At 43.7% G+C, this 16,758-nt stretch overlaps 1 protein-coding gene across 1 annotated transcript; it reads right to left on the reverse strand.

Annotated features, from left to right (window-relative positions):
* Positions 1-691: 691 nt before the first annotated feature.
* SNIP1 (Smad nuclear interacting protein 1) lies at positions 692-16,734 on the reverse strand. The gene is made up of 4 exons (XM_081334858.1): positions 16,582-16,734; positions 16,382-16,493; positions 15,337-15,917; positions 692-1,322 (listed from the first exon to the last, which is right to left on the reverse strand). The coding sequence occupies exons 1-4, from the start codon at positions 16,653-16,655 to the stop codon at positions 1,061-1,063; spliced, it is 1,029 nt and encodes a 342-aa protein (XP_081190984.1). The 5' UTR covers positions 16,656-16,734; the 3' UTR covers positions 692-1,060.
* Positions 16,735-16,758: the final 24 nt, after the last annotated feature.

A 16,758-nucleotide genomic window follows, 5' to 3' on the forward strand; every position in this document is an offset into this window, starting at 1 on the left:
TGACCCAGCTACCACATTGGACTTTGGTTTGGGCCGACCAGGAATGGCCGGCCAAAGGAACTTGAGTCAATTTGACTCATGTGAACTCAAGAGTCCTGGTCTACCCAGCCCAGCAGGCAAGCTGGTAGACTGGGAGTTGCCCCGATCCCCCAGGTGTTCTGAACGGCCGTGTAGATCACAATATCTTCAAGATAATGTTATTAAATAATGTGTGTACATTCTAGGGGGGGGAGGGGTGTAATGTATTGGGATTTTTACTTGTACTGATTCACGTGTGTTTGAATGCTGCTTAAAGGTTGCTCAATGATATGTCTGTGTAACAGTCACTGACTAAGCCAGACTTGTTGTCTCCAAGATCATTGGTTGATTTAGGGCGGGAATGGGTTCCTTTAAACCTAACGGCTGCCGCCTAGTGGCCAACCATATAAGTAGCTGCGCAGCAGCCACTGTTTCAGTTCTGTTCTGCTTCACTACAATAAAGCATGTTCTTGTTTGCAACCTTCCGTCTCACTTATTGCCTGCAAAGAACCGGCTACACAACACTCGGTCCTCCCCTTTCCAGGAGAGCCAGAGAGGACCCACCGGCCCCCCTCCAGACAGGCTGCAAAGCCCAGTGGCCCCCCGTGGGGGGTGGGTCGGTCAACGCAGCGGAAAGGAGGCAACAGGCGAAGAACACACACGGGATTCCGTATTCTCTTAACCAAAAAGCATCTATTTTTAAACAAACTGCACCAGGAATAAAAAAAGGAAAATGAATAGGTTTTGTTAACTAAATGGCAGCCCTGCGTGTTCGGGAGGGTCAACTACTTAAAAGAGGTTTTATCGCGAAACATGCACTGGAAAAAATTCCCTGATGCCACTGAAAAATACAACGGCATCAAACTTTAAAAAATATCGCCCCAAAGTAAAAATGGAGCTTCCTGGCCCATTACCACGTCTAGCAATCTCCATCTAAGGAGCCTCTAGATGTTAAGGCAGCAAGGGCACCCAGAGCCTCCGGCCTCCAATGTCCACCAGACGGATCCGAGTGGATCCAGGGTTACCCACTGTCGGCTGGTCCTCAGGTGGATTCTTCCTCCTCCTCCTCCTCCTCCTCCTCTGTCTTCTGATCATTCTCTGTGGCATCGGAGGATTCGTGGAGGAGGACGTATTCCCTGCTGCTGAAGCCAAATTTCAACACATCCTTCTCTCTCAGTTCGTAATAGCGCTGAGGTTCAATGCGCTGGTTATTCAGAAAGGTGCCATTGCCGGAGCCGAGGTCAATGATGTATGGTTTCACCTTTCGACCCGCTGTGCCATCAGGACGGGTATACTCCACCAGCCTTGCAAAAAAGAAAGAAAATAAACCCATGCCAGTTAATGCCCAATGATTCAGGAACAGAGTTTGCTTCATACTTCACCTCTGAATGTTGGATTCCTTCAGCTTCTCACGTAGCTCTAGAGAGAGAGAGAGATCAAAAACACCAGATCCCTTTTCATTCCATAGCTGGAGGCCTTTGTGCCCAGATGGGAAAAGGCAGTTTATGTCAGTGGATTGAGTGGCTGCACGACTCCCAGCAACTCTCAGTGGCTTACAGTGAAATGAAAGAAAAAAGGCACGCGTGCCAGGAACACAGGCCAGGTCATGAGCAGAGCCAAGCTTTCAGAGATTTGTGGAACACGGGGCAAACCTTTTTCCACAAGTAGTCCTTGATGTTGTAGTCATAAGGAAGCCATGTGACTAGACTTTGTTTTTCTGACATTGTGGTCATGCGACCATGGGAACCATAACTGGTCGTAAATGGGAGCTGTCTGTCAAGCATCCATTCCAGGCCATGGTAACTCCAAATGGTTGGAAAATGACCACTGGTAAGTCAAGGACTATCTGTATTTATCACTGATTCTTCAGCTGCTTTTTAGCCAGTTTATTCAAGTCTCTCCTAAGCACTATCCTCTCCAGTCGAGCCTCTAAGTCCCCCCCTCAATTTTCTCCACAGTGCAACATTTCCTCTCTTAGATAACAATTACTTTCTTCTGCTTGATTTGTTTCTTTTCTCAGTCACTATTCTTTTCCTGACATTTCTCATGGCAATTGTTAAACAAATTACCAAGGTTGTGATTTCCCCACAAATTGTGGCCAGAACAGCATTTACAACCTGTTGCAATGTCCCAAGTCACTAAAACTTAAAGATCAGGAAGCAAAAAGTACACACAGGGCCAGGTTGCAAACGAATACTATAAACAGGCAGCTAGAATTATAGAGGATATGTCAGGGAAGAATTTATTTGGACAAGGAATCCTACCGGGTTCTCTGGAACAATTGCACAATGAAGCCAGCAGATAACCAGTTTAACTTGGGGATCACTTACGACAATAAGAAACTGGCTGAGGGCCAGGAGCCTGATAGAAATGTAGTCAAGATGCATCTGCTTACTTAAAACAGAGCTGAAAGGATCTTAACAAAAATGGGATAGTTGTCAGAAGCAACACTTCAACAGCAAATTTGCCAGGCTAACTTTATCTCATGTTTTGATCAGTAACCAGTACTCAGTTATGGGAGCCCTTTGGCAAAAAGCATCTTGATCTCAGCAAAACATCTGATAAAATGCCCCATGACAGGAAGCTTTGCAAGCCAGCTAAGGGTAGCATGAGAGTGAAATGGATACCACAGCTGACTTGCAAATCATACCCTAAGAGTGCTTATCATTCTATAACACTAGAAAGAAAGTGGATAGCTGTGGTCCAGGACAGAAGTGCACCACCTCTGTATCCTCCATTCATGTTTTTCTTAATTGGGGAAAAATGGTAGGAATTCTTATCAGGATTGCAGAGTATGTAAAATTAGATAGGTACCTAGGAGACAAGAATAACAATGCTGAAAGATTGGAGAAACAGGCCAAAAGTACCATTTAACAGAGAAAAATGCAGAGGTATAGATCGGGAGATATCTAGCTTAATAGCAATAGTGGTTAAAAAAAAGGCTGTGGAACTAGAGTTAGGGAAGCATAAAAAGCTGCCCCATTTATTTATTTATTTAGTCGGTTTATATACCGCCCTATTCCCAAAGGACTCAGGGCGGTTTACAAGGCAAAATTTAAAAACAATCCAATATAAAATTAAAATAAAATTAAATTAAGTCTAGCCGCAAAAATTAAATCACAATTTAAAAACATTAAACCCCTCAGTCCAGACCAGATAGCTCAAAGAGCCAGGTTTTTAGGTCCCGGCGAAATGAACATTGCTGGGTCACATGGTACAAACCAAGGAGGCTGCCTGAAAAGTGACAGCCACTTCTAGGATTACACCGCATGGTGCAGCAATAAAGTAGTTTGCTATTCTTCCCTAAATCGAGCTCCGGAGATCTTCAAAAGGTAAGTGAGGAGGATGTGGGGCCTGGTGGGGTTGCTCAAGGTAAGCAGGGACATGGGGACGGGAGCAGATAGGCGGGGGGGGGGGGACTACAACATCCCTGCAGCCTGCCGTAGAGGTGAATGACCGCAGGGACACTGAAGAGGCCATAACTTTGAGACCAGGTTGTAAGGTTTGGGAGAGCCCACACCTTCAAATGGCCCTAAGCGACCAGCCACAAGTCAACACCTGTTAAAAAACTGGCTAAGGATGTCTGCATTATATTCAAACCTAACCCTTTCAAATTCTCCTCTCCCCTATCTACTGAAAAAATCCCATTCCATTTCTTGATTACCACGAAGCATTTATTTGTACCTGCCTTTATTTTTTACAAATAACTCAAGGTGGAGAACATATCCCAACACACCTTTCTCCTATTTTCCCTACAACTCTGTAAGATGGATTGGGTTGAAAGAGAGTGACTGGTCCAAAGTCATGCATTGTTAAAAGTAGTTTTACAGGTCATCCTCAGTTTATGTCCATTTGTTCAAGGACCATTCAAAATTTCAGTAGCACTGAAAAAATGGACATATAACTGGTCCTCAAAAGTTCTGGCCATCATGTTGTGTCATGCTTTACTTAGTGATGGCAATCCCAGCCCCAAATGCCATCACAGCCTGTTTATTCCTTTCTCCTTTGTACTCTACATTCATTCTGTTACATCATGTCTTCTTTATAAATGAGGGGTCCTTGGTGCTCTCTCTTGCAGACATTTTGTTACCCTAACTAGGTAACATCAGTACTGGTAAGGAGTGTGTTTGCTGTCAAGTTTATATTCTGGTGTCTGGCCTGTCTGGGAGGGGGTGGTCTGAGGGATTCTTTGGTTGGGCTGTTTACTAATGTGTCTGTGGCAGTTTCTTGATTGGGTTATTGCTTACTTGACTGTTGGTCTGAAGTTGACCTTAAAGCTAATCTGAGTGCTGATTGCTGGTGGAGAAGTGCTGGAGTCTTTTTCTCCTTTGGGCTGGTTGATTGTCTCTTTTGCATAATCTATAGATGTTACCAAAGACAGTACCAAAAGGCAAAACGATATGACGCTGGAAGATGAGCCCCTCAGGTCGGAAGGCGTCCAATATGCTACTGGGGAAGAGCAGAGGGCTAGTACTAGTAGCGCCAGAAAGAATGAAGCGACTGGGCCAAAGCCGAAAGGACGCTCAGCTGTGGATGTGTCTGGTGGTGAAAGGAAAGTCCGATGCTGTAAAGATTTTTTCTCCATAGGAACCTGGAATGTAAGATCCATGAATCAAGGAAAGCTGGACGTGGTCAAACAAGAGATGACAAGACTGAACATCGACATCTTAGGTATCAGCGAACTAAAATGGACAGGAATGGGTGAATTTAATTCAGATGACCATCAGGTATACTACTGCGGACAAGAATCCCTCAGAAGAAATGGAGTAGCCTTCATAGTCAATAAAAGAGTAGGAAAAGCAATACTGGGATACAATCCTCAAAATGACAGAATGATCTCAGTTCGAATCCAAGGCAAACCATTCAATATCACAGTAGTCCAAGTCTATGCCCCAACCACCAGTGCTGAAGAGGATGAAATTGACCGGTTCTACGAAGCCCTACAGCACCTTATAGAACTAACACCAAAAAATGATGTCCTTATCATCATGGGGGATTGGAATGCTAAAGTAGGAAGCCAAAAGATAACCGGAATAACAGGCAAGTTTGGCCTTGGAGTACAAAATGAAGCAGGGCACAGGCTGATAGAATTTTGTCAAGAGAATACGATGGTCATAGCAAACACTCTTTTCCAACAATCCAAGAGACGGCTCTACACATGGACATCACCAGACGGTCAACACAGAAATCAGATTGACTATATGCTCTGCAGCCAAAGATGGAGAAGCTCTATACAGTCAGTAAAAACAAGACCAGGAGCTGACTGTGGCTCAGACCATGAGCTTCTCCTTGCAAAGTTTAGGCTTAAACTGAAGAAAGTAGGGAAAAGCGCTAGGCCACTCAGGTATGAATTAAATCATATCCCTGTTGAATATACAGTAGAGGTGACAAATAGATTTAAGGAATTAGATCTGATAGACAGAGTGCCTGAAGAACTATGGACAGAGGTTCGTGACATTGTACAACAGGTAGCAACCAAAACCATCCCAAAGAAAAAGAAATGCAAGAAAGCAAAATGGCTGTCTGAGGAAGCTTTGCAAATAGCTGAGGAAAGGAGGGAAGCGAAAGGCAAGGGAGAAAAACATAGATATGCCCAATTGAATGCAGAATTCCAGAGAATAGCTAGAAGAGATAAGAATGCCTTCTTAAATGAACAGTGCAAAGAAATAGAAGAAAACAATAGAATAGGGAGGACCAGAGATCTTTTCAAGAAAATTGGAGAGATGAAGGGAACGTTTAATGCAAAAATGGGCATGATAAAGGACCAAAATGGCAGGGACCTAACAGAGGCAGAAGAGATTAAGAAGAGGTGGCAAAATTACACAGAAGAACTATACAAGAATGAGCTTAACGTCCCTGATAATCACAATGAGGTGGTCACTGACCTCGAGCCAGACATCCTAGAATGTGAAGTGAAGTGGGCCTTAGAAAAGCTGAGCAACAACAAAGCTAGTGGAGGTGACAGTATTCCAGCTGAGCTATTCAAAATCTTAAAAGACAGTGCAGTAAAAGTGCTGCACTCAATTTGCCAGCAAATTTGGAAAACTCAACAGTGGCCACAGGATTGGAAAAGATCAGTTTACATTCCAATTCCAAAGAAAGGCAGTGCCAAAGAATGTTCAAACTATCGCACCATTGCACTCATTTCTCATGCTAGTAAAGTCATGCTTAAAATCCTACAAGCTAGACTTCAGCAGTATGTGGATCGAGAACTACCAGAAGTACAGGCAGGATTTCGAAGAGGCAGAGGAACTAGAGATCAAATTGCCAACATACGCTGGATCATGGAGAAAGCTAGGGAGTTCCAGAAAAACATCTACTTCTGCTTCATTGACTATGCTAAAGCCTTTGATTGTGTGGATCATAACAAACTGTGGCAAGTTCTTAAAGAGATGGGAGTACCAGACCATCTTATTTGTCTCTTGAGAAACCTATATGCGGGTCAAGAAGCAACAGTGAGAACTGGACACGGAACCACTGATTGGTTCAAAATTGGGAAAGGAGTCCGGCAAGGCTGTATACTGTCGCCCTGCCTATTTAACTTATATGCAGAGCACATCATGAGAAAGGCAGGGCTAGATGAATCAAAAGTTGGAATTAAGATTGCCGGAAGAAATATCAACAACCTAAGATACGCAGATGATACCACTCTAATGGCAGAAAGTGAAGAAGAACTAAAGAGCCTCTTGTTGCGGGTGAAGAAGGAGAGTGCAAAACCTGGGTTGAAACTTAACATTAAGAAAACCAAAATCATGGCATCTGGCCCTCTCAATTCCTGGCAAATAGATGGGGAAGAAATGGAAGTAGTGACAGATTTTATTTTCCTGGGCTCCAAGATCACTGCAGATGGGGACTAGCCAAGAAATTAAAAGACGCTTGCTCCTGGGGAGGAAAGCGATGGCAAATCTAGACAGCACACTAAAAAGCAGAGACATCACCCTGTCAACAAAAGTGCGTATAGTCAAGGCTATGGTCTTCCCAGTTGCAATGTATGGCAGTGAAAGTTGGACCATAAGAAAGGCTGAGCACCAAAGAATTGAGGCCTTTGAACTATGGTGCTGGAGAAGACTCCTGCAAGTCCCTTGGACTGCAAGGCGATCAAACCGGTCAGTCCTAGAGGAGATCAATCCTGACTGCTCTTTAGAAGGCCAGATCCTGAAGCTAAAACTCAAATACTTTGGCCACCTAATGAGAAGGAAGGACTCACTGGAGAAGAGCCTAATGCTGGGAAAGATCGAGGGCAATAGAAGAAGGGGATGACAGAGAATGAGGTGGCTGGATGGAGTCACTGAAGCAGTAGGCGTGAGCTTAAATGGACTCCAGAAGATGGTAGAGGACAGGAAGGCCTGGAGGAATGTTGTCCATAGGGTCGCGATGGGTCGGACACGACTTCGCAGCTAACAACAACAACGTCTATGTGTCTATTGATGGCTGATTTGTCAGAGTGCCAGGCTCCTAGAAATTCCCTGGCAGTTTTGGATTTGGCCTGGTCTAGGATGGTCACATTTTCCCCATTGAAACTATGGTTAAATCTGTCTATATGTTGTGAAATAAAAGAATTTTCGTCATGCCTTCTGACTGCCAGTTGGTGTTTCATGGATGCGTTCTGCCAGTTGTCTGCCTACATAGTGGTTGTTGCAGTTCTTGCATTGTAGATGACTCCTGTTTTTTTCTTCTGGGTTTTTGGGTTGCTGGATCTTGGTTTACTTAGAATGTTTTGAAGGGCTTTAGTTGGCTTATGTGCTATGCTGATTCCATGTGGTTGTAGTTATCTATTTTGGGTTCCTTTATAAAGGCATAAAGAGGCTGCCTTTTTCATGCCCTGTATTTTAAGATTGTACTATATTCTGCCTGAACTTTACGCAAGCTTCCTCTAGCTGCAGAGCCTTCTTCTGAAACCAAATATTATTTTTGCATTTTTTTATATAAAAAAAGTTGAACCATCTATGCAATAACTGGAAACAAGTTTTGATATGAGCAGACTTAAATAACTGTGGATTCTGTTTACCAAATGAGCTATAAGCTAATAACATTAACATTTGATCAGGATACGTGTCTTCTTTCCTCCATAACCACCCAAGATCTCCTGTTCTGGACCTCCATTTTTCTAGGTGCCCATGGCATCCCTTCTCCAAATATTCCAGATTGGCCTTCCATAATTTACTGTCATCCATTCACATCAACCCTGGAATCTGTGGGCTTCAAAACAGCTGAAAGACACGAAACTGATGTAGACTGTAAATAAAACCAACTGACTTGCAACTTCTTCTCTTGCTTACTCTTCTGCCATCCTTCCCTTTGTTTTGCACTGATATGAGTTTGTCAAGAACTTTGTGCACAAGCAATGCCAATCCCTAGATAAATAAACATCTAGATAAATTAATAAAGTTTATTCTGACTTTTCTAATTTTCATCCTTGTTCTGTTCACTCCCCTATAAGTGAGTCTGTATGATGTCCCTCGTAACCACAGCATGGACATAGCTGTCAATATAGAAAAATTAAATTTTCTCCAGGGAGAGGCACAGAGCTCTACCTGCCTACCTACTCTGTTCTCTGTCTACTTTACTTTGGTTATCATGGCAGCAGTAACTGCCACCTCTGTCCAGGGGTTGAGCCCACTGTTGCCCATTACACCTGCCAGACGATCTTCTCTTCTCCTTAAACCTGCCTTCTCTTCTACAGACCAAGCAGCAGTTAAGAAGCCTGGACTATCAAAGCAGCCACTGAGAATGCAGAATAACATGAAAAACATGTTTAGCTTCTGTCCATCTTGGTTGGAAAGGTGATGGCAGTGTAAATGGCATTACCGGTAAGTCCCCTTAATTCCTTCAACACTGGAAGGAAGAAGAAAGTGTAGCAGGCTGGGTGGGAAAACACAAGAGGCAGCAAGCAGCAGGCTCCAGAGGTCAGAGTCGGTGTGGGCCAGAGACTGTTGCTGCTGCTGCTACCACAACAACCTAAATAGGGAGAGAGTAGACTGGGCAGCCAGCTTGTCCAGAGAAAGTCTGCCTCTGCAAGGTACATTTTTTTTGTAGCTCTTGTCAAATTCACTCAAAACCTCCTAGGGACTTGTGGCCCACAGCTTGAGAAATCTTGCCATAAACACCTAATCCCACTCTCCACTTCACCTCATCCCCCTGGATTAAGAACTTACCGGTACTGGACTTCCGGGTGGCAAGGCGCCGCCGAAGACAGCCGTTTCCAGGCTGTCAGCTCCGCGGCTTTGTAGAATCGCCGAAAACAGCGCCGATCAGCTGTTTCGGCGGCTCGGAAGCCCCCTCCTTGGGAGAAGAGGAGGGGGTGAGTACCCAGGTAGGGGTAGAGCTCTCCGGGGCCGCCAGAACTTAAAGTTTTGGGGGCTGAAGGATTGAGCCCCCCCGAAGCCTGGGTTTGCTCCGGGCTGCGCAGCGTTTCTGCTCCGTGTTTTTAGGAGCAGAACAAGGCGTTCGCAACCATCCCTGCCAGCAGGAAAGGATTTTGGAGATCAAGGATGCAGGCAGAGCGATACAGGAGATTAAGGTGAAAGTGGACTTTTGATCTTTAGCTCAGTGGACTTTGCAGACTTTGAAAGTGAAAGTGCGTAGCAAGCAATAGTGGGGGGAAATGGCGGCTAAGTCTTCCAAAGTTCTTAGAAGCGCGGGGGCTTCCCCGGTGCAGCAGTCTTCGTTGCAAGCTTTATTGCCCCCTGCACCTGCACCCACGCCAGCCTTGACAGTTAAAGATTTGCAGAATGTGATGCAAGAAGCTTTGGAAAAGCAATCTCAGCAATTAGCTGAGATTATAGATGAAAAGTTGGATGAGAAGTTAACAGAAAAGCTGGATGAGAAGTTAACAGAAATAAGGGCGGACATCTTGCTTGCATTTCAAGGCATGGCTATATGTATCGAGCGTTTGGATGAAAGAGTGGCAGATCTCAGCCAAAATAATATCAAACTAGATGCAAAAATGTCAGAGACTGAGAATGTGGTGGATAAAATCGACAGTGACCTGACCTTGGTGCAGTACCATGAGATGGAGTTTGCTGTTAGGATCAGAGGCTTAAAAGAGAATCCTAAAGAAAATCTGAAGGAAATAGTCTCTGAGGCTCTGGAAGGGGTGCTGGGACGGCCAGCAGATGGAATTGTGGAAGACATAGAAAAAATCTTTCGTGTTAATTCGTGGATTGCAAGACAAAGGAAATTACCCAGAGATGTGGTAGTTTATTTTACAAAGAGAGCAATTAGGAATGAAGTTATTCAAGCTTCTTACAACACTAAGCTTGTAATTGCTGAGCAAGAAATCCTGGTTTTAAAAGAGATCCCTCCAAGAATTTTAAGGAGAAGAAAGGAGTTCGCTTTTTTAGCACAAGAGCTCAGGCGACGTGATATCAAGTTTAGATGGGAGATACCAGTGGGTATGGTGGTGATGCATGAAGGTACGAGATATCGTCTTATTACAGTGATGCAGGCACGTGATTTTTATAGTAATGTTTTAAAAGCAACCCCCATACCACTTTTGGAATCTACAAAGAAGAATGGCGAGGGAGAGCCTCAAGGTGCTGAAGGAACAACGCAGATAGATGAGAAAGCTACAGGAGTGGATCAAATTTCAGTATCATCGGAAGAAGCTAGAGACCAGAGGATGACGCGTGCTGCTTTGAGACGAATGAGACGAGAGCAAGAACAAGACCAGCAGAAAGTTATGGAACTTCCAAAGCGTACCTATAGCGAAGCTGTGGGAGGGGCGCGACCTAAGAATGTAAAGGGGATTCTGGAAGAAGCGCTCCAAAAGCTTCGGGTCGCCAAGGATGGCGACTAAGCTTCTAACTTGGAATGTTAACGGCTTAAATTCACCACAGAAGAAAAGAAAATCGTTCAATATTTAAAACAATTTAAGACTGATGTTGTTTGTTTACAAGAAACACATATTAGAGTTACGGACCAAAAGTTTTTATTTAATTCAAGACTGGGTACACAATTTATTGGGCGTCCTCCTGGACTCACGACTCAATTTTGAAGACCATATAGGAGCCGTGACCAGGGGGGCTTTTGCCCAGGTTCGCCTGGTGCGCCAGTTGCGGCCCTACCTGGACCGAGATGCCCTATGCACAGTCACTCATGCGCTCGTGACCTCCCGTTTAGACTACTGCATGGGGCTGCCCTTGAGGACCACTCGGAGGCTTCAGCTGGTGCAAAATGCGGCCGCGCGAGTTGTGATGGGGGTCTCCCGATACTCCCATGTAACACCTCTACTCCGCGAGCTGCATTGGCTTCAGGTTCCCCTCCGGGTGAGATTCAAGGTGCTGGTAATGACCTATAAAGCCCTACATGGCTTGGGTCCGGGATATCTGAGGGAACACCTGCTGCCGGCATCAAGTTCCCTTCGTCCAGTGCGCTCCCACAGGGAGGGTCTTCTCAGGGTGCCACCGGTAAGAGATTGCCGGTGGACGACACCCAGGGATAGGGCCTTCTCAGTGGGGGCGCCTGCCCTTTGGAACCAGCTGCCAGTGGAGCTGAGGACTGCCCCCGACCTCCGCTCATTCCGCCGGGACCTGAAGACCTGGCTCTTCGAGCTCTCTGGCCTAGGCTGAGGATTAATCTTATTTTAACTGGGGTTTTATTTATACAGGGACAAATGTAATTTTTTTAAACTTGTTTTTAACTTTTGTATCTGGTTTTTAATTACCCTGTAAACCGCCCTGAGTCCTTCGGGAAAGGGCGGTATATAAATGTAATAAAATAAATAAATAAAATAAATAAAAAAGAAGAATGGAGTGGTTGTTTATATTAAGAATACTATGACAGCGGAGCTAATTGAAGCAGATAAACAAGGAAGATACGTTATAATAGATTTGTTAATAGAAGGCAAAAAAACGCTTCTGGTTGGATTATATGCTCCTAATCAACAACAAGCACACTTTTATAGTTTACTACATAGCAAGATCACTCAGTTGGATTACAAATCTTTTATTTTTATGGGAGACTGGAATGGGGTCTTGGATGTACAAATGGACAAAAGTGATTCTTTTAGAAGTACTCCAAGTCATGCTAAGCTGCCTAAATCCTTTTTTGAGATGAAGGATGATTTGGAGCTGCGAGATATTTGGAGAGAAAGAAATTTACAAGAAAAGGATTATACTTTTTTTTCCGATAGACATCACTCTTTTTCTAGGATTGACTTTATATTAAAGCTTATATGAGAGGTGTGTTAATATATTTGAATAACAAATATAGACATAATTTGGAATTTAGGAGGAAGGAATTAGAGAATGAAATTAGGGAAAAAGAAAAGGCCTTAATTTTTAATCCATCGGATGTGAAGATTAAAGAGGTTATTAATTTATTAAGGGGACAGTTTGATAAGTTGATGGCTGATCAGGTGGCAACTAATCTACGGTTTGCTAGACATAACACTTTTTGTAATGCCAATAAACCAGGTAGATGGTTAGCTTATTTGTTAAGGAAGAAGCAAAGGGCTTCTAATATAGATAAAATAGAACACAAGGGCAAGGTAGTGTATCAACAGAACCTTATTAAGGAAACCTTTGTTGATTTTTATTCTAAATTATATGCTAGAGATCAGATTAATGAAGTAGATATTGATGTATATTTGAGGAATGCTAGTATTCCGGTTCTTACACAAGAACAAAAGGAAGAGATGAATCAATTGATAACTGAGGAAGAAATTCTTTTAGCAATTAAACAATTGAAAGTGGGTAAAGCGCCAGGAACGGATGGACTGACTGCTGTGTATTATAAACATTTACAGTCTGAGATGATAAAGCCATTAAGGGAATTGTTTCAGACAATTCAAATGGGAAAAGGGGTGCCTCCGTCTTGGAAAACTGCTTTTATTTCTTTGATTCCGAAGGAAGATCAGGATGTCACTCAAGCAAGAAATTATAGACCAATATCACTTTTGAATACGGACTACAAGATATTTGCTAAGGTTTTAGCTAATAGATTAATGAGGGTACTGCAACAGGTAATTCAAGGTGATCAAACTGGGTTTATAAGTGGTAGACAAATGAAAAATAACGTGAGGCATATAGTTGATTTGTTGGAATTTCTGGAAAGAAACAACCAGATCCCTGCTGCGCTGATCTTTTTGGATGCTGAAAAAGCCTTTGATCAATTGGATTGGCAATTCTTGATGAAAGTATTAGATAAAATGAATTTTGGGGATAGATTTTTACAACCAATCAGGGCATTATATCAAAAGCAAACGGCCCGTATAATAGTAAATAATAGTTTGACCGAAGCATGTAATATTGAAAAGGGCACAAGGCAGGGGTGTCCGTTATCACCTCTATTATTTGTTTTAACATTGGAGATATTATTGATTAAAATACGGGATTCGGGAAAAATTAAGGGAATTCAAATAAGAGATCAGGATTACAGATTGAGGGCGTTTGCAGATGATCTGGTTGTTACGGTGACCCAGCCAGAAGTCTGTTGTAGGACTGATGGAGATAATTATGCAATATGGGAAAGTTTCTGGATTCAAGGTTAATACACAAAAAACTAAAATGCTGTCCAAGAACATGTCAGTATCACAAAAGGCTGTTTTAGAAGGGTTAACTGGATTTGAAATTGTTAAAAGGGTTAAATATTTGGAGGTATATTTGTCACCCTCAAATGCAAAGTTATATAAAAATAATTATGAAAAGTTATGGGGAAAAGTTCAAAAAGAATTGGATAGCTGGAAAAAATTACAATTGTCTTTATTGGGAAGAATTGCAGCAGTGAAAATGAATGTTTTGCCGAAATTTCTATTTTTATTTCAAATGATACCTATTCTTAAAAAGGACTCAAACTTGGAGGAATGGCAAAAGGGTATTAATAAATTTGTTTGGGCAGGGAAAAGGCCACGAGTTAAATTTAAGATTATGCAGGACACGCGTGAAAGAGGTGGCCTCAAGATGCCCAACTTTAAATTATACTATGAAGCTGCTGCCTTGTCAGCGATAAGTGATTGGATTAATTTAACACAAGGAAGATTATTAAATCTTGAAGATCATGATTTGTTATTTGGTTGGCATGCATATTTATTGTATGATAAGAAGGTGGATAATGTGTTTAAGGTGCATATTTTAAGACATGCTCTGTTGCGAGTTTGGAAAAAGTATAGACATAAGTTAAACTATAAGATCCCTTTATGGGCAATACCGAAACATGCAATAGAAAATATAAATGTTGGGTTTAAACATGATATTACTACATATAAGGAAATTTTAAGTTTGGAAAGGAATGTATGGCATTTGAAGCCGTATAATTTTTTACGAGGAGAAAAGATTGTTCAAACCTGGTTTCAGTATGGGCAACTACAGGCCAGGTGGAAAGAAGATCAGAAAATTGGTTTTTCAATGACTGATGAAAATTTGGTAAAGCAAATTAGAAATCAGGGTCAAGCACATATCAAACGGATATATCTTGCATTGATAGAAATTGATTCAGAGACAGAACTTGTTAAAGATTGCATGATAAAGTGGGCTCAGAATATTCAAGAAGTTATAACAATGGACACGTGGGAAAAGATTTGGGTGAGAAATGTAAAATTTACGCAAGCCCAAAATTTAAGAGAGAATTTTTATAAAATGTTTTATAGATGGCATTTAGATCCCAAAAAATTAGCAAGTATGTATCCGAACTATCAGCCTAAATGTTGGAGATGTGGTGGTGAAGATGCAACGTATTTTCATATATGGTGGACCTGTAAAAAGGTTAAAGCTTTTTGGATCAAAATTTGGTGGAATATGCAGAAGATATTTAAGAGAAGGATAAAGTTTTCTCTGCAATTCTTCTTACTGGGTATTATTACTGATACTACTGTTGTGGACATTAAATTGATGTTGAATTTAATTACGGCAGCAAGACTTTTAATAGGGCAATATTGGAAGAAGGAAGAACTGCCAACTATAGAAGAATGGACTCTAAAAGTTTCCAACCTGGCGGAAATGGCAAAGATTTCGGCGTATTGGAAAGACCATTCGCAACAGAGATATATTGTGGAGTGGAAAAAATGGATTGATTACATCCAGAATAAATATGGGACTAAAAAGTTTCATTTAGCATTTGAATAAGTATTGATGTGATATTTATATTGCTTGTAGTCACTTTACAAGAGTTAAAGCACGGTAGATTTAATAACTCATTGTTGTTAGCATATGGTAGATGATTGTTTCTACTTTTATACCTTGTATTTAGCTCTGGGAAGTCGGGGAGGGGGGAAGGGGAGGGGGGAGGGTTGGGTTGGGAAGGGGGGGGAGGGTTGGGAGGGGTTGTTTTGTTAAAGATAAAATGTATTGAAAAACTTTTCAATAAAAAAAAAGAACTTACCGGTACTGAAAAACAGCATGTTGCTTAGAGCATGAGGGATGGTCAATGGGGATATCAGCAATGCGTCGGTGCCTTCCCAATAGATAAGCACTCTGCCGGTGAATGTACATAACAGGAAGAACCGCATCGTTCTTGAAGGGATATAAACGCCATCGTTTTTTGGGAATGCGTGCTTCTGGGGGTTCGGTATATTTGATCACAACACCCCGAAAAGTATTGGAATCTTCCAAAAGAGCACCAGATAGTTCAAAACTTGGTTTTTCCTTTTTGCTAGCCTCCTTGTCCGCGTTCTTGTTGCTGGGCCCTCTTCCCTCGCTATTTTCTTCGTCTCCACTTGCTTCCATTTGTTGACGATGTTGCCGCCGCCTATCATTATAGAATTCCCTTTCCGCCTGCTGATCCAGGAGATGGCGGCCATCCTCTTCCCTTCCACGTCTCTCGGCCTGTTCCTTAGTGAGCTTCCTTCGACCTGAATGATCCCGGTACCTCTCTCTATGGCTTTTTCGTTGCCTGTGTTCAAGCTCTGAGCGTTCTTGATTCTGCCGCTCTTCGTGTCCCCTCCGAGAATGATCCTCCGGCTCCTATTACAGTGGAGGAATAAATAGATACCTACAAGCGGAACTCAGGGACAAAGATAAAAAAAACTATTTTCCGACTCCCAGCTATATTTTATAAGAGTTCACTATTATTCAAATTAGAACGAGCAGGTTAAAACAGGTGGCCGCAAAGCATCGCAAACATTTGAATTACTGAACGACCCAGTGTAGCCGAATGGGACACCCAACAGGCTAAGGGGCAGCTGGACAAGGGAACCAGCCTTCCGGTGGAACTGAGGGCTGCACAGCGCCAGAAGCGCCTGAACCGGAACCCTGGCACCGAGAGGCTGGGCAGGCGGCGGCGAGGCCCCGACCCGAGACCGCTCGCCTGGCCTACGGCCGGGGATTCGCTGCAGGCAGACCAGGAGCCGGCCTGCCGGCCACGCGGAGAGCGGCCTCCTCTCTCCCCCACCCCCGGGCAGCCCGCACCGGCTCCCCCAGCCGCGTACCTGCTTTATCCTGGCGCCCGCGTGTCGCGGACTCCGGCTCCGCTTTTCCCGGGGCGGCGGCGGCGACCTGCTCTTTTTGCCCGAGGACCGGCGCCTCTTCCTCGACTGCGACCTTCCAACGACACAAACCCCGTCAGGCACCGAGCCCGGGCCCGCCCCGCTCTCAGCCCGCCCCGCCCGCCCCCGCCCGTGGCGCTCACCTGTCGGCCTCCCGGGGGCTTCCCCGCGGGCTCCGCTTCCGGTGCCGCCGCCGCCGCCGCTCCGACTCCTCCATGGCGCCTCGCCGGGTCCCAGTTCCTGGTTTCCGCTCCTAGGCCCCCGCCGCCCTCCGCACGACCCGGAAGCGCTTCCGCCCTCGCTGGCCTGCCTTGTGACGC

Source organism: Vipera berus, assembly GCF_964194415.1.
Source record: "Vipera berus genome assembly, chromosome: 9".
NCBI classification, from domain to species: domain Eukaryota; kingdom Metazoa; phylum Chordata; class Lepidosauria; order Squamata; family Viperidae; genus Vipera; species Vipera berus.

Coding starts and splice junctions, on each gene's coding strand:
- SNIP1 (XM_081334858.1), bottom strand. CDS start 16,655: ATGGAGGAGTCGGAGCGGCGGCGGCGGCGGCACCGGAAGCGGAGCCCG. Junction 16,494..16,581: donor AGCCCCCGGGAGGCCGACAG/GTGAGCGCCACG, acceptor TGTCGTTGGAAG/GTCGCAGTCGAGGAAGAGGC. Junction 15,918..16,381: donor CGGGCGCCAGGATAAAGCAG/GTACGCGGCTGG, acceptor CCACTGTAATAG/GAGCCGGAGGATCATTCTCG.